We start from the raw sequence: 17,179 nt of genomic DNA on the forward strand, positions 1-17,179 counted from the left end.
CCTTAAGGAGTTTGGACAGCAGTGGATCTTTTGACGGCTTGAGCTCTTGGAGAACATCTTCTGTGGTTTCATCAGCTTTGGTGCCTTCTGTTTCAGCAACACTGAATCCTGTTTCATGGAAGCAGTTGGTGATTGTAGATGTGGTGACTTTTTCCCATGCTTGCTGGAGAGTACACAAGACATGAAAGAGGCTGAACCGATAGTCTTCAGATGTACCTACTACTTCAGTGTGATCTATCAGCTGATATACTTTTATTGTTCTGCTGTGTACTTTCAAGTTCTGAATCATCCCAGCATCACAAGGTTGCATCTTAGCGGTAGAGCTGGGCAGAAAGAATACTGTTTCTGTTGCCTTCAGTGGTGGAAGTTTATGTGCTGGGCAATTGTCAAGAAATAGCAGAACCTCGTGTTTCTGCTTTGACATCTGATATTTTAATTCTTGCAGTCAATCCTTGAAAATATCAGTAGTCATCCATGCTTTTTGGTTTGCCTGATATTGCACTGGCAGCCTCCTAATAACGCTGAAACATCTCAGGTTCTTGAACTTCCCACTTGTAAGAAGTGGCAGTTTCTCCATCCCATCCATTTTTGAGCAGAACATTACTGTTACTCTTTCTTTTGATTTTTTCCACCAATGCACCTGTTTCCCATGAAACAGTGTCTTTCCTGGCAGTAATCTCCAGAAAAGTGCTGTCTCTTCCAGGTTAAAGATGTCTCTGGTTTGATAATGTGCCAAAAGAGGCTTGAGGGCATCTTCCATCCTTTCATTTGCGGCCTGTTCATCAACAGATTCCCTTTCACTGCTCTCCACCTTAAAGACTTAAAGATAGTGTTGTGCCGGTTTTCCTGCGGGTGAGCTGTCCTTTCCAGTCCTCTTTCCAAGGTCTTTGGCAAGCATGTTTGCCTTGTCCCTCAGCACTGGACCAGCTGCATGGGATGCTCTGGGACCTGCAGATATAAGATAGCCATGTTCATAAGGACGTTTCATGCATACATGAGAGAGAGAGAGAGAGAACAATATGTGCATATTACCATCTTCGCTTTTTGACTAACATACTTTTATCGTTTTCACATGAAAAAAAAAAAACCAAAAAAAAAAAAAAAAAAAAAAAAGAAGAAGAAAAGAATGATGTTTACCTACATAATCGCAATAATGAAAATAATGACAGTAATAATGATGATATTAAGAAGAAAGAAAAAAAGACTTGTATTAAACGTATTTTAAAACATAATTCAACATAAATGTTTCACAATGCGATCACACTTGTATCAATGTGCATGAATGTATGGATAACAAAATGATTAATGTGAAGGAGAGAATTTTTTCTCACCTTGCATAGCAAAGCCAGCCGAGTAGTTTTTGATCCAGTACAGTGTGGCTTGCAGGTCGTTGCTTTTGTGATTGTAGTGATTCTGTTCCAGAATGGCATCATTCTTTGAGGTTTTCTTTCCAAAGGTAATACATTAGATTAAAAAAGTACTGTTCCAGAGCATTGATAATTTCCAGCTTTCTTTTCAATGACAACCCCCTTTGCGGTCATTGTTGTAAGTGGTCTCATGCCGAGAGGGCGACAGAGCCAGCAGTTAAAACAGTCTAGTGGTCAAAAGGAGGGCGACAGAGCCAGCAGTTAAAACAGTCTAGTGGTCAAAAGGAGGGCGACAGAGCCAGCAGTTAAAACAGTCTAGTGGTCAAAAGGAGGGCGACAGAGCCAGCAGTTAAAACAGTCTAGTGGTCAAAAGGTCAACCTCACGGGTTCGTGCCAGTTCGCATCTCCCTTCCCCTCCCACCCCCACTCCCTTGTCAGCAAGTTTCCTCCCCTTCCCCCAACTCCCTTCCTCTTCTGACTCATCGAGTCGAGTATCAAGTTTCACCCTGCCCACTCCCCCACCCATCTCCCACTCTTAGGTTCATTTCCTTTGAAGTGTGCATGTACATGACAGTTAAACATCCATGCCATCTTTTCCAAGACAGAAGTCAACAAAAGATTGAAAAAGATACAGAAGTATGGCTTTAGATGATTTGGAGGGGAGAACTGATGGAAAGCGTGAAATGATAAATGGAAGAACACATAGCAGGAATAAGAGAAGGAAAACTGATAGTGGAGGAAGGTTAAAACACATGGGATTGTATTTTATATTCATTTTGCTTTATATTATCATTCATCTTTCATTTAAGTTAGCTTCAAGTGAAACAGGCAAGGCACTTCACCTGAAAATGAGAATGTTTGCACATGGTCAGTTACTTTGATTAACACCTTCAGGTGTCTGTATGTTTGTGTTGCACGAACTGGGTAATGTCTAGACAGCCTTTCTTGATTATATCTATAGGTTATATTTATAGTATTTTTAGATCAAAGGTATAGCCTCTGACCTTGTAGTGAAACAATGATGGGCCTTCACTGCTAGTGATACCTGACAATATATCAGAATTATTAGGTACTCTTGGGCATGGGACTAGGGGCCATCAGCGATGTCTGACACAACACTTTGTCCAGAGAGAAGACTCCTGGGGAAGGGATCTCTGACAATATACATGATGTCCGGTATATCTGGAGTTAGGTGCTCTGGAGGATGGGAAAAGCATGGCCGGTATAAGTGATGTCGGACACAGCCAATGTCCGGCCAGGAAATTTTTTACAGTGACAGAATAAACAATGCCCGGTGCAACCTGTGGCCAGTACAAGTGGTGCGTACTGAATGTATCAATGCCTTTTTCATCCCTGCAGATGGAAGACTGCAGATGCTTTGTGTGAATTGTAGATTTATGATAATGGCAATAAAGTGTTAAAGATGTGCCCTGATTTGCATCATATTGCTCCATTTTGAATGTAAATTTCAAAAAATGTTTCCAGGGGAGCAGAGAGTTCGCGAAAAGCACTGACCCTATTAGAATTTCAGGGATTTTATATTTTCCTCAGTGGGAGCCCTGAATGACAGGAATCACAATGGGTTGGGAGTGCAGTGGGTGGTGGGGGCAGTTACAGCAATGAAATCAGGATAAGAATTTAAGTACCATAACATGCAACCTAATAGGTGATACAGAGCTTAAGCCACACACCCAGAATGTAAAGAAAAAGTTATTTTGAATACATATGAGACACACATCCGGCCGCATCTGCCAAAATTCCTTAAGTGAAAGTCCATATTGATTGGTGCAGAATGGTTCTGTTTATTCTGGATGTTGTTTGAGTCATGAAGTCATCTTTGGAAACTTGGATCAGAATGCGAGTTGTTTTTGTCAGCTTGTCGACTTGGTCATGTTACTCTGTTCATCTCCTCTGATATCTGCTTACCAGCTGGTAAATTTCTACCATTCTGAATTCTTAAGTTGAACTTGCACTGTTGTTGAACTCTAGTGTATTAACTTGCTAAATCACAATCCAGTCTGCTGGCTCCTCTTCCAGCCCCAGCCACCATATCATGTTTTGTATGTTCAAATAGTTTTGGAGGTGATCAGTTCACTTTCCTGATTTCTCCATGTTTGCACCAACTCTGGTGCTTCTCTTTTTTCATGTCCTTCCGGCATATTGCAATCACATTCACATGAAATCCAGCATCAGATGTGATTTTGTTTTTATTTAGTATGACTGTAGCTTGTATTGTTGCTCTTCAGTGTCATTGTGTGTGTCTGTTGTTATCAAGTATTCTGAGTTAGTTCTAAGAAGTGGCGGTCAGAATTAAGTTTTCAGATACAGATAGGGCCCATGCAGCCAATAACACGCAGGGGACAGATTTCACATAAAAAAGGGTTGCACTGGAAAATAATGTGGAAAATGTTTTGTTAAAAGAAGTTTGCATGTCAGCTTATCTGAATGGCATTCCTCTTTGATTTAGTTGTTGTCATTGCAGTGGTTTTATATTTCATGAATTGTGTTCAGTTACATATGGTCAAGATTTGGGAATGAGACTTGTATCTGCTGCTGAACAAAATTTCTATTGCTCCTGCTGAAGGTCTAGAGCTGAAGCCAGTTGGGCTACATTTTGACTTTCTCTTGGAATGTTTGTGTATGTGTGTGTTTATTTGGATCCCACATACATTTGGATCCCATGCATAGGGTGCAAAGTTCAGTTCTTTTTTAGTTATTCATTTGTTACTGTATCATTTCTTTTATATAAAATGTATTTCAACGGTGTTCTTCCTTTTCTTTCACCAAACTACAGGAGCAGATTTGGAAAGTGAATGGATTGTGATTTTTCCCCCACTCACTTGTTGTGGGGTACAGTTCACTGCCACTGCTGATGTATCTGATGAGTCCACAAGGGATGAAAATTCAGTCATATTGGCATAGTTGCCTCTCTATAAAAGAAAATTCAGATGGCCCCCACTTGCTGTATTTAAAGGGTTCAAATAATCCTCCACACCCACTCCTCCCCTATTTGTTTTATTTTTTTTTAATGTTTTTGTAAAGTCATTTGGTAATGATCAAAGAGTTGTTTACCGGTACTTGTAATTATTTTCCTCCAGAATTATGTTGTGTGTATGTCTTGTGTGTGTATTTGCTTTACACACACACACACACACACACACACACACACACACACACACACACACACACAGATATATATATATATATATATATATATATATATATATATATATATACACACACACATTTTTAATCATAACTTTTGTTATTTGCATCTGTACAAATTATTTTCATATTGATCGGAGAATTGTTTATGTGCAAATGGGGTCTGTATTTCACTCTGGATAGAAAAAAAATCATACAATATGTAGAATGTGTCCAAGAGTGAATGAAGATATAGCAATGATAATTTAATCAGTAGAATTGAATAGTTTGTGAGTTACACTGTTTGAATCCAGAATTGTCACTGGAATTTTACTTCAAAAAAAGGACTTCTCTTCATCTCAGTCAGCATAGTTGTATTCCAATAATAACTGCTCTCTATAACAACATACTGGTTTTTGTTTTTGTTTTTGTTTTTTGCATGAGTGGTGTGAAATATTTTATATATTACATTTTGTGTGATGAATTTCAAATGTGAGGGTGCCTTTTCCCATGCAGTTTACCCCTTATGTGTGCTGTAGGTAGCTGGCATCTGTCAGTCTTGGGAGACTATGGAGTGGTGTTTCAGGTGCAGCATCGGTTGTTGCTTGAAAGGCCTATTTGAGAATCATTACCTATTATTTGGCACAGCCATTGCCCAGTGTGTCTTGCAGCATGCATTCATAGAAATTTTTACAGCTGTGTACATTAAGGTTTATTATTGCTCTTGTGTGCTTCTGCTTGCGTTCTAATATGTGTAGTAGGTGTTTATTTCTTCTGGGTTTTTTATTGCTGTAGTGTTGGTTGTAGTGTTAAGTTTAAAGCTTTCATCCGCACACGATTCAAACAAAATGAATGAATTCATCAATTTTGAATTATTAACCTGAGAAGTATGATATAATTTGATTAAAGTAATCATTTTTTAACTTTACCTCCTTCTTCTTCTTTGTTCAGGGGCTACAACCTTGATTTGTATGCACATGAGTGGGCTTTTACATGTATGACTGTTTTTACCCTGCCATGTAGACAGCCATACTCTGTTTTCGGGGGTGTGCATGCTGGGTATATTCTTGTTTCCGTAACCCACTTGACCAAACTTTAGGCTTTCAATCACTGAAAGGCTTCAAAAAGTCATGACAGTCAACATAATTACTAATGCCACAGTCATAACCATGATTGTCATTGTCAACCCCTCTATTTCCACCACCACTGATTTCCCCTTTCTTCACCACTCATTTGAACTTGTCCGGCTCACCCTCACCCTTCCCTACCACACCTTTCACCTTCTCACCATTTACCGCCTGACTCCTTGACTCTTTTGGTCTGGTCCAAGCTGTCCGTGTCCCCACACTGGCACGGCCATACATTGGACTGACCAGACCATACGTACATTAGTCCCTGACCGTCAGCCACACCCTGTTCTCTGACTATGTGTGCCTCCAGTGTCACCTGCACCTGTTGAGGCCCTCTTCTAGCCAGGTCTACATGCGGGCGAGGAATCTAGCTTGCATAGATTTGACCGCCTTTGATGAGGACCTCCAGACCAGGCTGGCGGCCTGTCCCCCTGTTTCTGCCGATGACCTCAACCAGCTGCTGGCTGACTTGTTGGACCAGAACGTCCCTGCCACCAGATGCAGGGTCTCCCAGCGCCCGCCATCACCGTGGTTCTCTGACGTTGGCCCCCAGTTGCTGGAAGCAAAGCGAAAGCGTCGCAGAGCCGAGAGACAGTGGCTGAAAATTCACAAACGGATATTTCAGGCTGCTAACAAAGCTGTGAACAGTACATGCTACAAAAACTGCATATCATAATGCCAGAATTGCTGCATGTGCCACCCCCAAAATGCTATATACTATCACCAACAAGCTCCATGGCAAATCCATCCCATCTCCCCTTCCCACCAACATCCCTCCTTCCCAATTTCCACAAGCACTTTAAAATTTCTTCACCAGTAGGATCCTGGACCTCAGTCAGACTCTCGACTCTCATTCTGTCGCCTCCTCTGTCTTTTCGGACCCACCTTTTTTTGGCAACCCCGCACCTCTTTCCAGCCTGTCTCTCTTGACACTGTCAAGAGAATTATCAGTCACACATTAAAACATGCGAACTTGACCCTCTTTCCGCTTCCTTCCTAAGCCACTGTCTTGACACACTTCTTCCATTCATCACTGCTGTTATTAACAGCTCTCTTCTGTCTGGCTCCTTTTCCATTGTGTTTAAGTCTGCTATCTTACGGCCACTGCTGAAAAAGCCCCCCAAAAAAATTACAAACCCATTTCAAATCTTCCTTGTTTTCAAAAGTAACTGAGAAAATTGTCCTTGCTCAACTTCTTGACCACTTCAGCACCAATAACTTGAATTACCCATTTCAGCCTGCTTACCGTACCTGTCACAGCACTGCGACAGCCCTTCTCAAAATTGCGAACGATTTATTAACTTCTCTTGACAACAACGAACTATCAATTGTCCCCCTCCTTGATCTTTTGACCACTTTTGATACTGTTGATCAACAGATTCTCCTCAACCGTCTTAATTGCACTTTTGGATTCTGCGATCTTGCTCTCTCATGGTTCCGTTCTAATCTGTCTGACCTGTCCAATGTTGTTTCTGTTTGCGGCCTTCATCGTCCCCTACCATTGTACAGTTTGGTGTGTCACAAAGTTCTGTGCTTGGGCCCATTCTGTTTGTTCTCAATAGACCTTGTTCGTTAGGAAACCGAAGTCAGTGAAAAGTTCAGCCCCTTCACCTTGGGACGTCCGGATAAGGCAACATGGCGACTCTGTCCGCTGAAACTGAAAGTGCGCTTGAATCCATGAAAGCTAAAGAACCGAAAGAGTATTTTTAAAAAGAACGGACAACTGATAAGTAGAGCGAAAGCTGAACTTGTTCGTCGTGCAAAGATTTTCAATTGTCGTGGAACCAGAAACAAGAAGGCGAAGTCAAGTCAGTTTCTGCTGTCACAGACATTTCTGCTGTCACAGCGACATAAACCTCCCACAGATTTTTAACAACTGAAGAAAAAAGTATTGCTCCTGTGTGTGACCCATTCATTCAGAATCTATATACATTCTAGCATTTCATATTGTTGCGACATAGTATGAGTGAGTGAGTGTGTGCCTTCTAAAAACAGATTTCAGACTTGAGAAAATGGCCATTGCTGTTCCAATGAATTTGATCTATTTCTGGCTTTTCTATCACATGACATTTTAATACATATTGTGGGGAGGAGAGTGTTGGAGTTGAGCATGGAAATCTGTGGGGAAATGAGTGGTGCAGTTTAGCATGGAAATTGTGGGGAGAAGAGTGGTGGAGCTGTGCATGGAATTTGATTAAAGATAATCATCATCAAGACTGATTCATGTGTGTTTCATTGCAGTTGCATTGATGATTAACTGCAAGTAAAGAATGATTTCATCTTATGGTGCAGCATGCATGCATGTGTGCATACAGTACTCATTACAAGTGACATGCATTGATAAGTCTTCTCAAGACTTCCAGACATTCAGACACACCAGTCTGGTACAATCAGCTGGCCTGTTTACCCAAAATGGATATGTCTGTACTTTCACCAGGTTAGAATATGTATTTCTTTTATGGAAACCTGTAAGTCCATTGTATCTAACAACTGGCCAAAGGATTAACACATACTTACCAGTTTTCTCTTTGATGCCATTTTTTAGAAACTGGTATAGTGTTGTAAATTCTTAGTGTAAATATTTGCATTTATTTACATTTGCATGCCCCACCTCCCATCTTTTATTTCCTGTATTTTTTTAAAATATATATATATATATATATATATATATATATATATATATATTTCATTTGCTTATTGCTTGTTGTCAAATCTGTACAATCAAATTTGGACTGTTTGCAAAATGAAGTGTGAACAGGTCTGAGTCAAACACAAACAGACTTGAAGAAAATCACTTTGATTAAATATTTTCTTTTATTTTTTGTATCATTCATTCATAGCTAAATGCTAAACAATGAACAATTGTCTAAACAATTTGAGTTATTTATGATGTGAGCACGATTTAGTTTTGGATGTTGTGCATGTGTGCGCGCGCGCGCGTGTGTATGTGTGTAATATACATCTATATTGAACTGCAATGTCTACATTCACAAAATTTTGATTTTTTTTCCATGATCAGAAAGAAAAAAACAAAAACTCTGCAGTGAATCTTCACTGGTTTGAACCACACTGCACCCCTCCCCACCCCCACCTTTCTCCCTAAAAGAGAAGAAGAAAAATCACAGCTACAGTTTCTGAAGTCTTATTTAAATGCACCATATGATCAATATCGTTAGTAAGCAGTGGGTATAAGCTTTGGCTGTTGAAATCAAATTCTCTCTTGTATACAAGTGATGTATATATTGCATGTAAATCAACACTATATCAGATAAATATAAACGGTATATAAACAGTTGCAATATTTGTTCACATCAGTATGGAAAAAAAATCAGGAGCATTCAAACTCCACAATTCCCAAGAAGAAAGCTTAAAAAAAACACTTCATACACAGATAATAATCTGACTGTCTTACACAATTTGTCAATACCAATGATCCACCTGAATCAATCCGCTCTCAGCTAACACACACACTGTACAAATTGACACCCACTACTGTAACCCCCCTTCAGTCTAAATTTTTTGACAAAACAGTCTTCAAGGCCCTAGTAAGTCATCTTTCATGGTGTCATCAGTGTCAGATTGGTGTAAAGTAGGAAGCAAAGCTGTCAGATCATTACATATTTTCACTTCCAAATTTGTTAAATTTTGTAAAATTACTCAATTTACTGTCAGCATCATTGGTTTCCACTGCTGATGCATAAGTAGCAGTGACGTCTTCTTGGACTTGAACATCTGACAGCTGTGAAAAAAAAAAAAAAAAAAAATCCCCAGAAAATGGTTGAAAAGATCAGAGACATAACAGACGAAGCCGTCAAAAATGTCACGATCAACACAGCAGACAACAACACAGGCAGTCCTACTCCTACAGAGAGCCAAATCGTTGACATTGTGGACAGCAAGACAGAGGAAAAAGTAGCTGAAATGGAAGACAGGCACCGAAGAAAAACCAACCTGATCATTTTCAAAATGAAAGAATGCGCAGCCACTGAATCTAGGGACAGGAAATCAGAAGACACAGAGACAACAACAAAAATCTTGCAGCATCTGAATATCAACCAATAGACATCAGAAGACTGGGCAAGCCGAAGGAAAAGGGAAGCGAAGGCCCCCCCGAGACCACTAAGACTAACCTTCGACTCTATGGCATAGAGAGATGAGACTCTGCGTACCTACCACAGAAAGAGAAAGGAAGAAGAAACCAAGGCTGCTGCAACAACCCCCATCTCTGGCATCAGCATGAGAAAAGACTTGACCCCTGCAGAACGCAAGAAAGAGACTGCACTTTACAATGAACTGCAAACGAAGAGGGCCCAGGCGTCGGGTGACGACAAAGCAAGATGGGTGAGGCGCAACAAGCGTGTGGTCTACCTCGGGGAATCGCCGGATCAGGCGGCCCAGGGAGACTCGGAGTAAAAAAAACACCTCTCAACTCGCAATGTACATCGTTTTAAAAGTTCATCAGTTCCCAAACTGTCATCTAACCGCCAGAACAATACAGCCAGTGCTTCCTTGAACTCACGTACGTGCCTCTACAACAATGCAGATTCATTACTGAACAAGAGAGGCAAGGCCTTCAAGACTCACTTGTGATACACTTTTTTTAAAAATCCAAGCTTTTTATCTATTGAGTATAATTTCAAAATATAATGTTTAAGATGAGAAAGATCAGTTGAAAGTAAATTAAGTCCCCTAGCATTAATTACAGAGTAATTTCCCTTCTTTTACTATCTGCACCAAAACGTTTGCAAAATGAATAAAACTTCCATGCTGAGCAAAAGAAGTTCCTGTTTGAACAGAAAATGATAGTAATGACTGCTCTTGTTGTTGGGTCAGAATATCAGATCAAAGTGCCAAGTTTAGAGAATACAAAAAATATAAATATAACAGTAAATGCAGTTTGCATGTAATTAGGCTTCATTCTTTATTTTTTCGTGCCCATCCCAGAGGTGCAATATTGTTTTAAACAAGATGACTGGAAAGAACTGAATTTTTCCTATTTTTATGCCTAATTTGTTGTCAACTGACAAAGTATTTGCAGAGAAAATGTCAATGTTAAAGTTTACCACACACACACACACACACACACACACACACACACAACCGAACACCGGGTTAAAACATAGACTCACTTTGTTTACACAAGTGAGTGCCCATCCCAGAGGTGCAATATTGTTTTAAACAAGATGACTGGAAAGAACTGAATTTTTCCTATTTTTATGCCGAATTTGTTGTCAACTGACAAAGTATTTGCAGAGAAAAAGTCAATGTTAAAGTTTAACACACACACACACACACACAACCGAACACCAGGTTAAAACATAGACTCACTTTGTTTACACAAGTGAGTCAATAAAAGGAGTGAACTACAAGCCCTTATCAGCATGTACAAACCATCAGTAATCGGAATAACTGAAGTCAAACCAAAGAACACAAGATATGCAGTACAGGAGTGCGAGGTAGCCATTGATGATTACGACCTTTTTCATAACCTCACGGACAAGAAAGGACGGGGAATGTGCTTATATGTAGACAGCAACCTCAAAGCTTCCCAGACAGAAGTTCAAGACAACGACTTTGAAGAGCAAATATTAGTCGAATGTCGTCTGGATGGCTCAGATAAACTTCTGATTGGATTGATATACAGAAGCCAAAACTCTCCTCCGGATAACGCAGAAAAACTCAACAAACTGATTGTGCAAACAGAAGCAGTACTCCCACATTCTCCTGATGGGTGACTTTAACCACCCAAAAGTCGACTGGCAAAATGAGACCTGCAATTGTAGGGAGGAGCACCAGGCGCAGAAATTCCTCGAAGCCACCCAAGATGCATATCTCACCCAGCACCAGAAGGAACCAACAAGATTTAGGCAAGGACAGAACCCCAGCCTAGATGACTTGGTCTTCACCAACAGAGAGGAGATGATAGACAGCATCACAACACAAGCCAGACAAGGAAGAAGCGACCACATGACTCTCATCATCAGCTTCTCATGTTCTTACTATAAGCGAGAACCAGCAAGGAAGAAGACAAAGTTTGAAGAGGGAAACTACGAAGAAATGAATTTGGACCTCGCTGAAGCAGACTGGGACAAACTTCTCTCCAACAAGTCAGTTGAAGAAACCTGGATAACCATCAAGGATGAGATCCAGAAAGCTGTATATAAGCACATCCCAACAGTGATGACATCAGGAAGAACTACCCAGAAATGGATGGACCCGAAAACACTAAGCACTGTTCGAAACAAACACAGACTCTTCAGAAAATGGAAAAAATCACGAGACCCTCGAGACGAGCAGGAATACCGTCGCGCAAATAACCAAGCCAGAAGAGCGTGCCACAAAGCGAAGAGAGGTAGAGAGGAAAAGGTGGCAGCCAACGCAAAGAATAACAGCAAAGTCTTTTGGTCATATGTCAAGTCGAAAACCAAATGCAGGTCAGGCATTGCAGATTTGAAAAAAAGCTGACGGAAAAAAAAACCAAAAAAAACGACAACAGACAAAGAAAAGGCAGACGTTCTAAACGAATTATTTCAAAGAGTCTTCACCCAGGAAGAAGAGGAGAACCTACCACCACCACCCGAGTACAGCATTCAGGAAATACTGCAAGAGGTAAACATCACTGAAGCAGATGTGAAAAAGCAGCTTCAAAATCTGAAAACAAACAAGGCACCTGGACCCGACGGAATCCACCCCATGGTGTTGGCAAAGGCAGCAGGGTCTCTAGCACGCCCAATAGCACATCTATTCCGCCTCACTCTGGAACATGGGGAAATTCCTAAAGATTGGAAAGAAGCCACAGTCACTCCTATCTACAAGAGGAAAGGAAGCCGACAGCAGCCAGAAAACTACCGACCTGTCATCCTGACCTGTATCCTGTGCAAGGTAATGGAAACGCTCATGAGGGCACAAATAATGAATCACCTACAGCGCAATGAACTACTCTGTGGAGAGCAACATGGATTCGTTCAGGGGAAATCTTGCGTGACCAATCTACTGGAAGCTCTCGATGACTGGACCAGGCTGATAGACTCCGGCAGCAGCATTGACGTCGTGTATATGGACTTCCAAAAAGCCTTTGACACTGTACCGCACCGTCGTCTGCTGAAGAAAGTTGAAGCCCACGGAGTAAAAGGCCCAATACTCAACTGGATATCAGCCTTCCTTGGAGACCAAAAACAACGAGTCAGAATCAATGGAACTTTGTCAGACGAAGTAGCAGTCACAAGCGGTATCCCTCAAGGCAGTGTACTAGGGCCAATCCTGTTTGTCATCTACGTCAACGATCTACCGAAACATGTACAAAACACCGTCAAACTGTTTGCAGATGACACAAAAATCTATGCCGCTAGCAACAACCAGGAATCGACCGCATCTCTTCAGCAGGACCTAGACAGCCTCCAGAATGGTCAAACAATTGGCTTCTGAGATTCCACCCACAGAAATGCAAAGTGATGAAAATCGGCACACGAAAATCAAAAGCATCGTACCATATGAAGCATGTAGATGCTGAAACCGGAACCATCAGAGAAATACCCTTGGCAGAAATTGAGGTGGAAGCGGACCTCGGTGTTCAAGTTGATAATGACCTCAAATTTAAGCAGCACGTGGACAGTGTCACAGCAAGAGCGAACAGTGTAATTGGCATCATCCGGAGAACCTTCGAGTTCTTAGACTGCAAGCTCTTCATCCAGCTTTACAAAACAATAGCGAGGCCTATCCTCGAGTATGCACAAACTGTGTGGCAACCTAGACACAAGACATTATGCAAGCAGCTAGAGGACGTGCAGCGCCGAGCCACAAAGCTGATATCCTCGATCAGTGAGCTACCTTACGCGGAAAGACTAGAACGACTCGGCCTGCCTAGCCTGGAACACAGACGACTCATAAGGGATATGATAGACACCTTCAAGTATGTCCACGGACTCCACAGAACTGAAAAACCAAAACTTGAAACTGCAGAGGAACCAGGCACCAGAGGAAACACGAAGAAACTGTTCCCGCACCACACCCACTGCGACACCAGGAAACACTTTTTCAGTGAAAGGGTCACCAAGACATGGAACAGTCTCCCACACGAAGTGGTCTTGGCACCGTCGGTGAATGCCTTCAAGAACAGACTGGATGTCTACTGGAAGAACAAGCCAGACAAGTACAATCCGTCTTGCCAATAAGCTACGCATGCAAAGTTTAGTATGTACAACTGATGACCCACACGGAGCGATGAACATGTCTTCAAGACCTTAAACATCGTACAGTTCAAGTTCAAGTTCAAATTATAGCTTGAATGTTGTGACATTTGTTTTAGTTAAACATTTTCAGTCAAACTCCATACAACCCCCAAAATGTGTCAGATCTATTCACTGCATTAGGCATGTGCAGAATCTCAAGCCAGTGAGTTGTTTAAATTTGCAACAATAACTGTTCTTTATCTGTGTGTGTGTGTGTGTGCGCGCGCGCGCGCGCGCGTGTGTGTGTGTGTGTGTGTGTGTGTGTGTGTGTGTGTGCGTGTGTGTGTGTGTAAACATTCACATTGCCTGTGTAAGTAGCAAGGATCTCACTGTCTCAGTATCATTGTTACAGCACCTTCTGAAAATGTTCAAGCATTTTTACTTGAAAGAAGTATGTGCTGACAAATGTTGTATAGTGGAAATTCTTTGTAGTGTTTGTTTCAGGGATACACTAGTCAGTTTTGTACTATGTGTCAGAAATGCATATATCTGTGCTGAATAATTTAAATATCACAGCTAAGAATGTGACCAACAAACAAACACACACACATACACACACACAAATCCATTCGATTCAAAATGTCACATACCGTGCTTGTTGTGAAGACCTTGTTCGTAAAAAGTGAAGGAATATCATCGCCACTGAGGGTGTGGTCCTTTTCAGATTACGAAGCTCGCCACGCTCTATGCAGTCGGTTCGTGGCTGGTATTCGTTGCGATGTCATCTTTTTTCCTTTTAAGTTCGAACAGCACACACAGTACTTCTTTCCTCCCGTTTTCCCCAGACCCATTGTGAAACATTTACACAAGTACAATCGACGAACTCGCTACTTTCGCTTTTAGAGACTCCCCACGAATTCTCTTTCCGGCGTAATCAAGGGCAAATTACTCTAATTTTTTTTTCTAACGAACACTACCAATTTCCTCCATTGTCAAGCATCATTCGTTGTCCCTGCACACCTTTTCTGAAGACAACAAGCTGAAATAATTTGTCTTCTAAAAGGAGACAAGCCCAAAGTATATTGAAGATTTGGAAACCCCATTTCACTTTTTAAGATCTGTAACTTGTCTAAAGAAGATAGCGAAAAACGTTGCAATACTAATAAACAAATTCAAAGAAAATACAGTGCCAAAGAAAAACACTGAATTTGCAAGATAAGTTTTCCAAGAAAGAAAGCAGTAAAATGGAGAAACTTTTGATAACTTTGTAATATATTTTGTCAAAGACTGCAAATTTCATAAACCTGAACAAAAAGGTACATGAAATCTCCGGTTTGTCCAGTTCGTGGCGTTGGAGAGTGAGTGGCAGTGTGAGCGACAGGCACCTGCGTTCAAGCGGCTCAGAGAAGCCATTGGACAGGCACGCCATCCAATTCAATGGACTTTTTTTTACACTTAAAACGTGGAAAATTTGTGCAACAAATTAGATATTTTTCATTAATTATGTAAATAAATTTGATTTTGCTTGCTTAACAGAAACTTTTCTTGATTTATCTTTCGATTATAATGGAGTTTTTACGGATTACATTATGTTTCATGCACCAACTTAAACGATTTCTTTTCATGGCAGAAATTCAGGAGGTGTTTTATTGCTGGTAAGAAAAAGTATTGAAAAAATGTGAACGAAATAAAGATGTCTTGTGACAATCCCATTGCAATAAGGATATATAAAAATGTGGTTTAGAAATTCAAATTCAAATTCAACAACACTTCGTTGATCACATGGAAATTAGCGTGTGCAATCACTGTCTCGTTGTAAACACCAACAAAAAATGAACACGCGCACCGTGAAACACATTGAAACAAGTCAAATAAGAAACCACTCAAGCTGACGATAGACTAAAACAAACTACACACCCACACATTCGCGCGCCCAGTATGACAAATAGGTATTGCACAAAGATGTTTAGAAAAAGACAACAAAAAACATCCAGCAAATAAATTGCAAAACCACCCTTAAACGGAGTGACGTCACAATTCTGGGCGCGGTAAGAAAAAACGTCGTCTGATGTAGCTCGTGTGTGAGCAGTTTTGGAGCAAGCATAGGGCGCTTGGTCACATATATATTTACTTATGTATTCATGTATTTATTTTTCCTCAGGGCCTGACTAAGCGCGTTGGATTACTTTGCTAGTCGGGCATCTGCTCGGCAGATTTAATGTGGCGCATATGGATTAGTCAAGAACAAGAACAAGAACAAAATTAATGTTTTAATTGCGTATAGGCCTGTGACCCGTTGCAAACATAATATACATAAAGAAACCTGCACAAGGCACACAAATAAGTAGATAAATAACAGACAGATAAACAAATAAACGAATAAATAAATCTTTCGTCCTCATTGTATCAGTTAGAGACCATCCTTGTGAGAAGACACTTGAATAAGGCAATGGCAAATCATAATTAATCATTTTCGTACCTTAACTAGATGTTGGTAGTGATTCATGATTCATTAAGTCTCTGCGTTTAAAAGCCAGAAAAAGAAACTTTGAAAGATTTAGTTTACTGTCGAGTCCACCATTCAAAATACTTGCACATTGCTGATCCCGTGTCAAGTATGAGTTGGAACTATTTATGCAATATTTCAACCTAAGGTCACTGTAGTTTGGGCATTCAAACAGTACATGGAATTCATCTTCACAGTCAGCAGAACAAAGAGGGCAACCCATTTGACCAACAGGGGAAAAGCGGTGGGTGTGGCTATTTATAGCCGAAACACCTATTCTGAAACGTGTAAATATTGTTTTGAAATATCTATTATTAATGTGATCAAGGTATTTTTCACATTCAATGGCGCTTTTAAACGAATGATAAAATTCAAAGCGCCTGCTTCCTGACACATGCGCATACCAACGCTGACAAAAGCAGTTCTGTAAGCGCTCTTTAAATGTGTGTATGAAGAGTTTTCATCCCCAACTGCCCCAAACATCCAAACATAACCGAAACCATTTGTATAGAGAAGGTTTTTTACTTAAGTAACCCAGTTTTGTGCATTGTTACTTCTGTTTTGTATGTCGTAAAGCATGTCATAGGCTTTCCTAGAATATCTAGACAATGGCTGTTTATGTAGCCGAAACCAATATAGTATACATCTCGCGGCAGAGTTTATAAACAATGGGTATCTTCCAAATTCGCCGTATACCATATCATTAGGAGTGAAAGGTGGGACGTTTAGCAGTAATTTGCAAGCTTGCAAATGGATCCTTTCTGTGAATTCTCGTGGTTTGAAACCCCATAGCTCCGAGCCATACAAAAGCGAGGGAACGACCTGAGCATCAAAGAGCTTGAAAAACAGTTTAGGAGAATAGTA

At 40.7% G+C, this 17,179-nt stretch overlaps 1 protein-coding gene across 1 annotated transcript; it reads left to right on the plus strand.

The window, feature by feature from the left end:
- Positions 1-13,131: 13,131 nt before the first annotated feature.
- LOC143294202 (uncharacterized) lies at positions 13,132-13,812 on the plus strand. Its single transcript, XM_076605633.1, has one exon. It carries the CDS (start codon positions 13,132-13,134, stop codon positions 13,810-13,812), a length of 681 nt encoding a protein of 226 aa, XP_076461748.1.
- Positions 13,813-17,179: the final 3,367 nt, after the last annotated feature.

Source organism: Babylonia areolata, chromosome 19 (assembly GCF_041734735.1).
Source record: "Babylonia areolata isolate BAREFJ2019XMU chromosome 19, ASM4173473v1, whole genome shotgun sequence".
NCBI lineage: Eukaryota > Metazoa > Mollusca > Gastropoda > Neogastropoda > Buccinidae > Babylonia > Babylonia areolata.

Excerpts from the sequence above, each read along its gene's own strand:
- LOC143294202 (XM_076605633.1), top strand. The coding sequence starts at position 13,132 with ATGAAGCATGTAGATGCTGAAACCGGAACCATCAGAGAAATACCCTTG.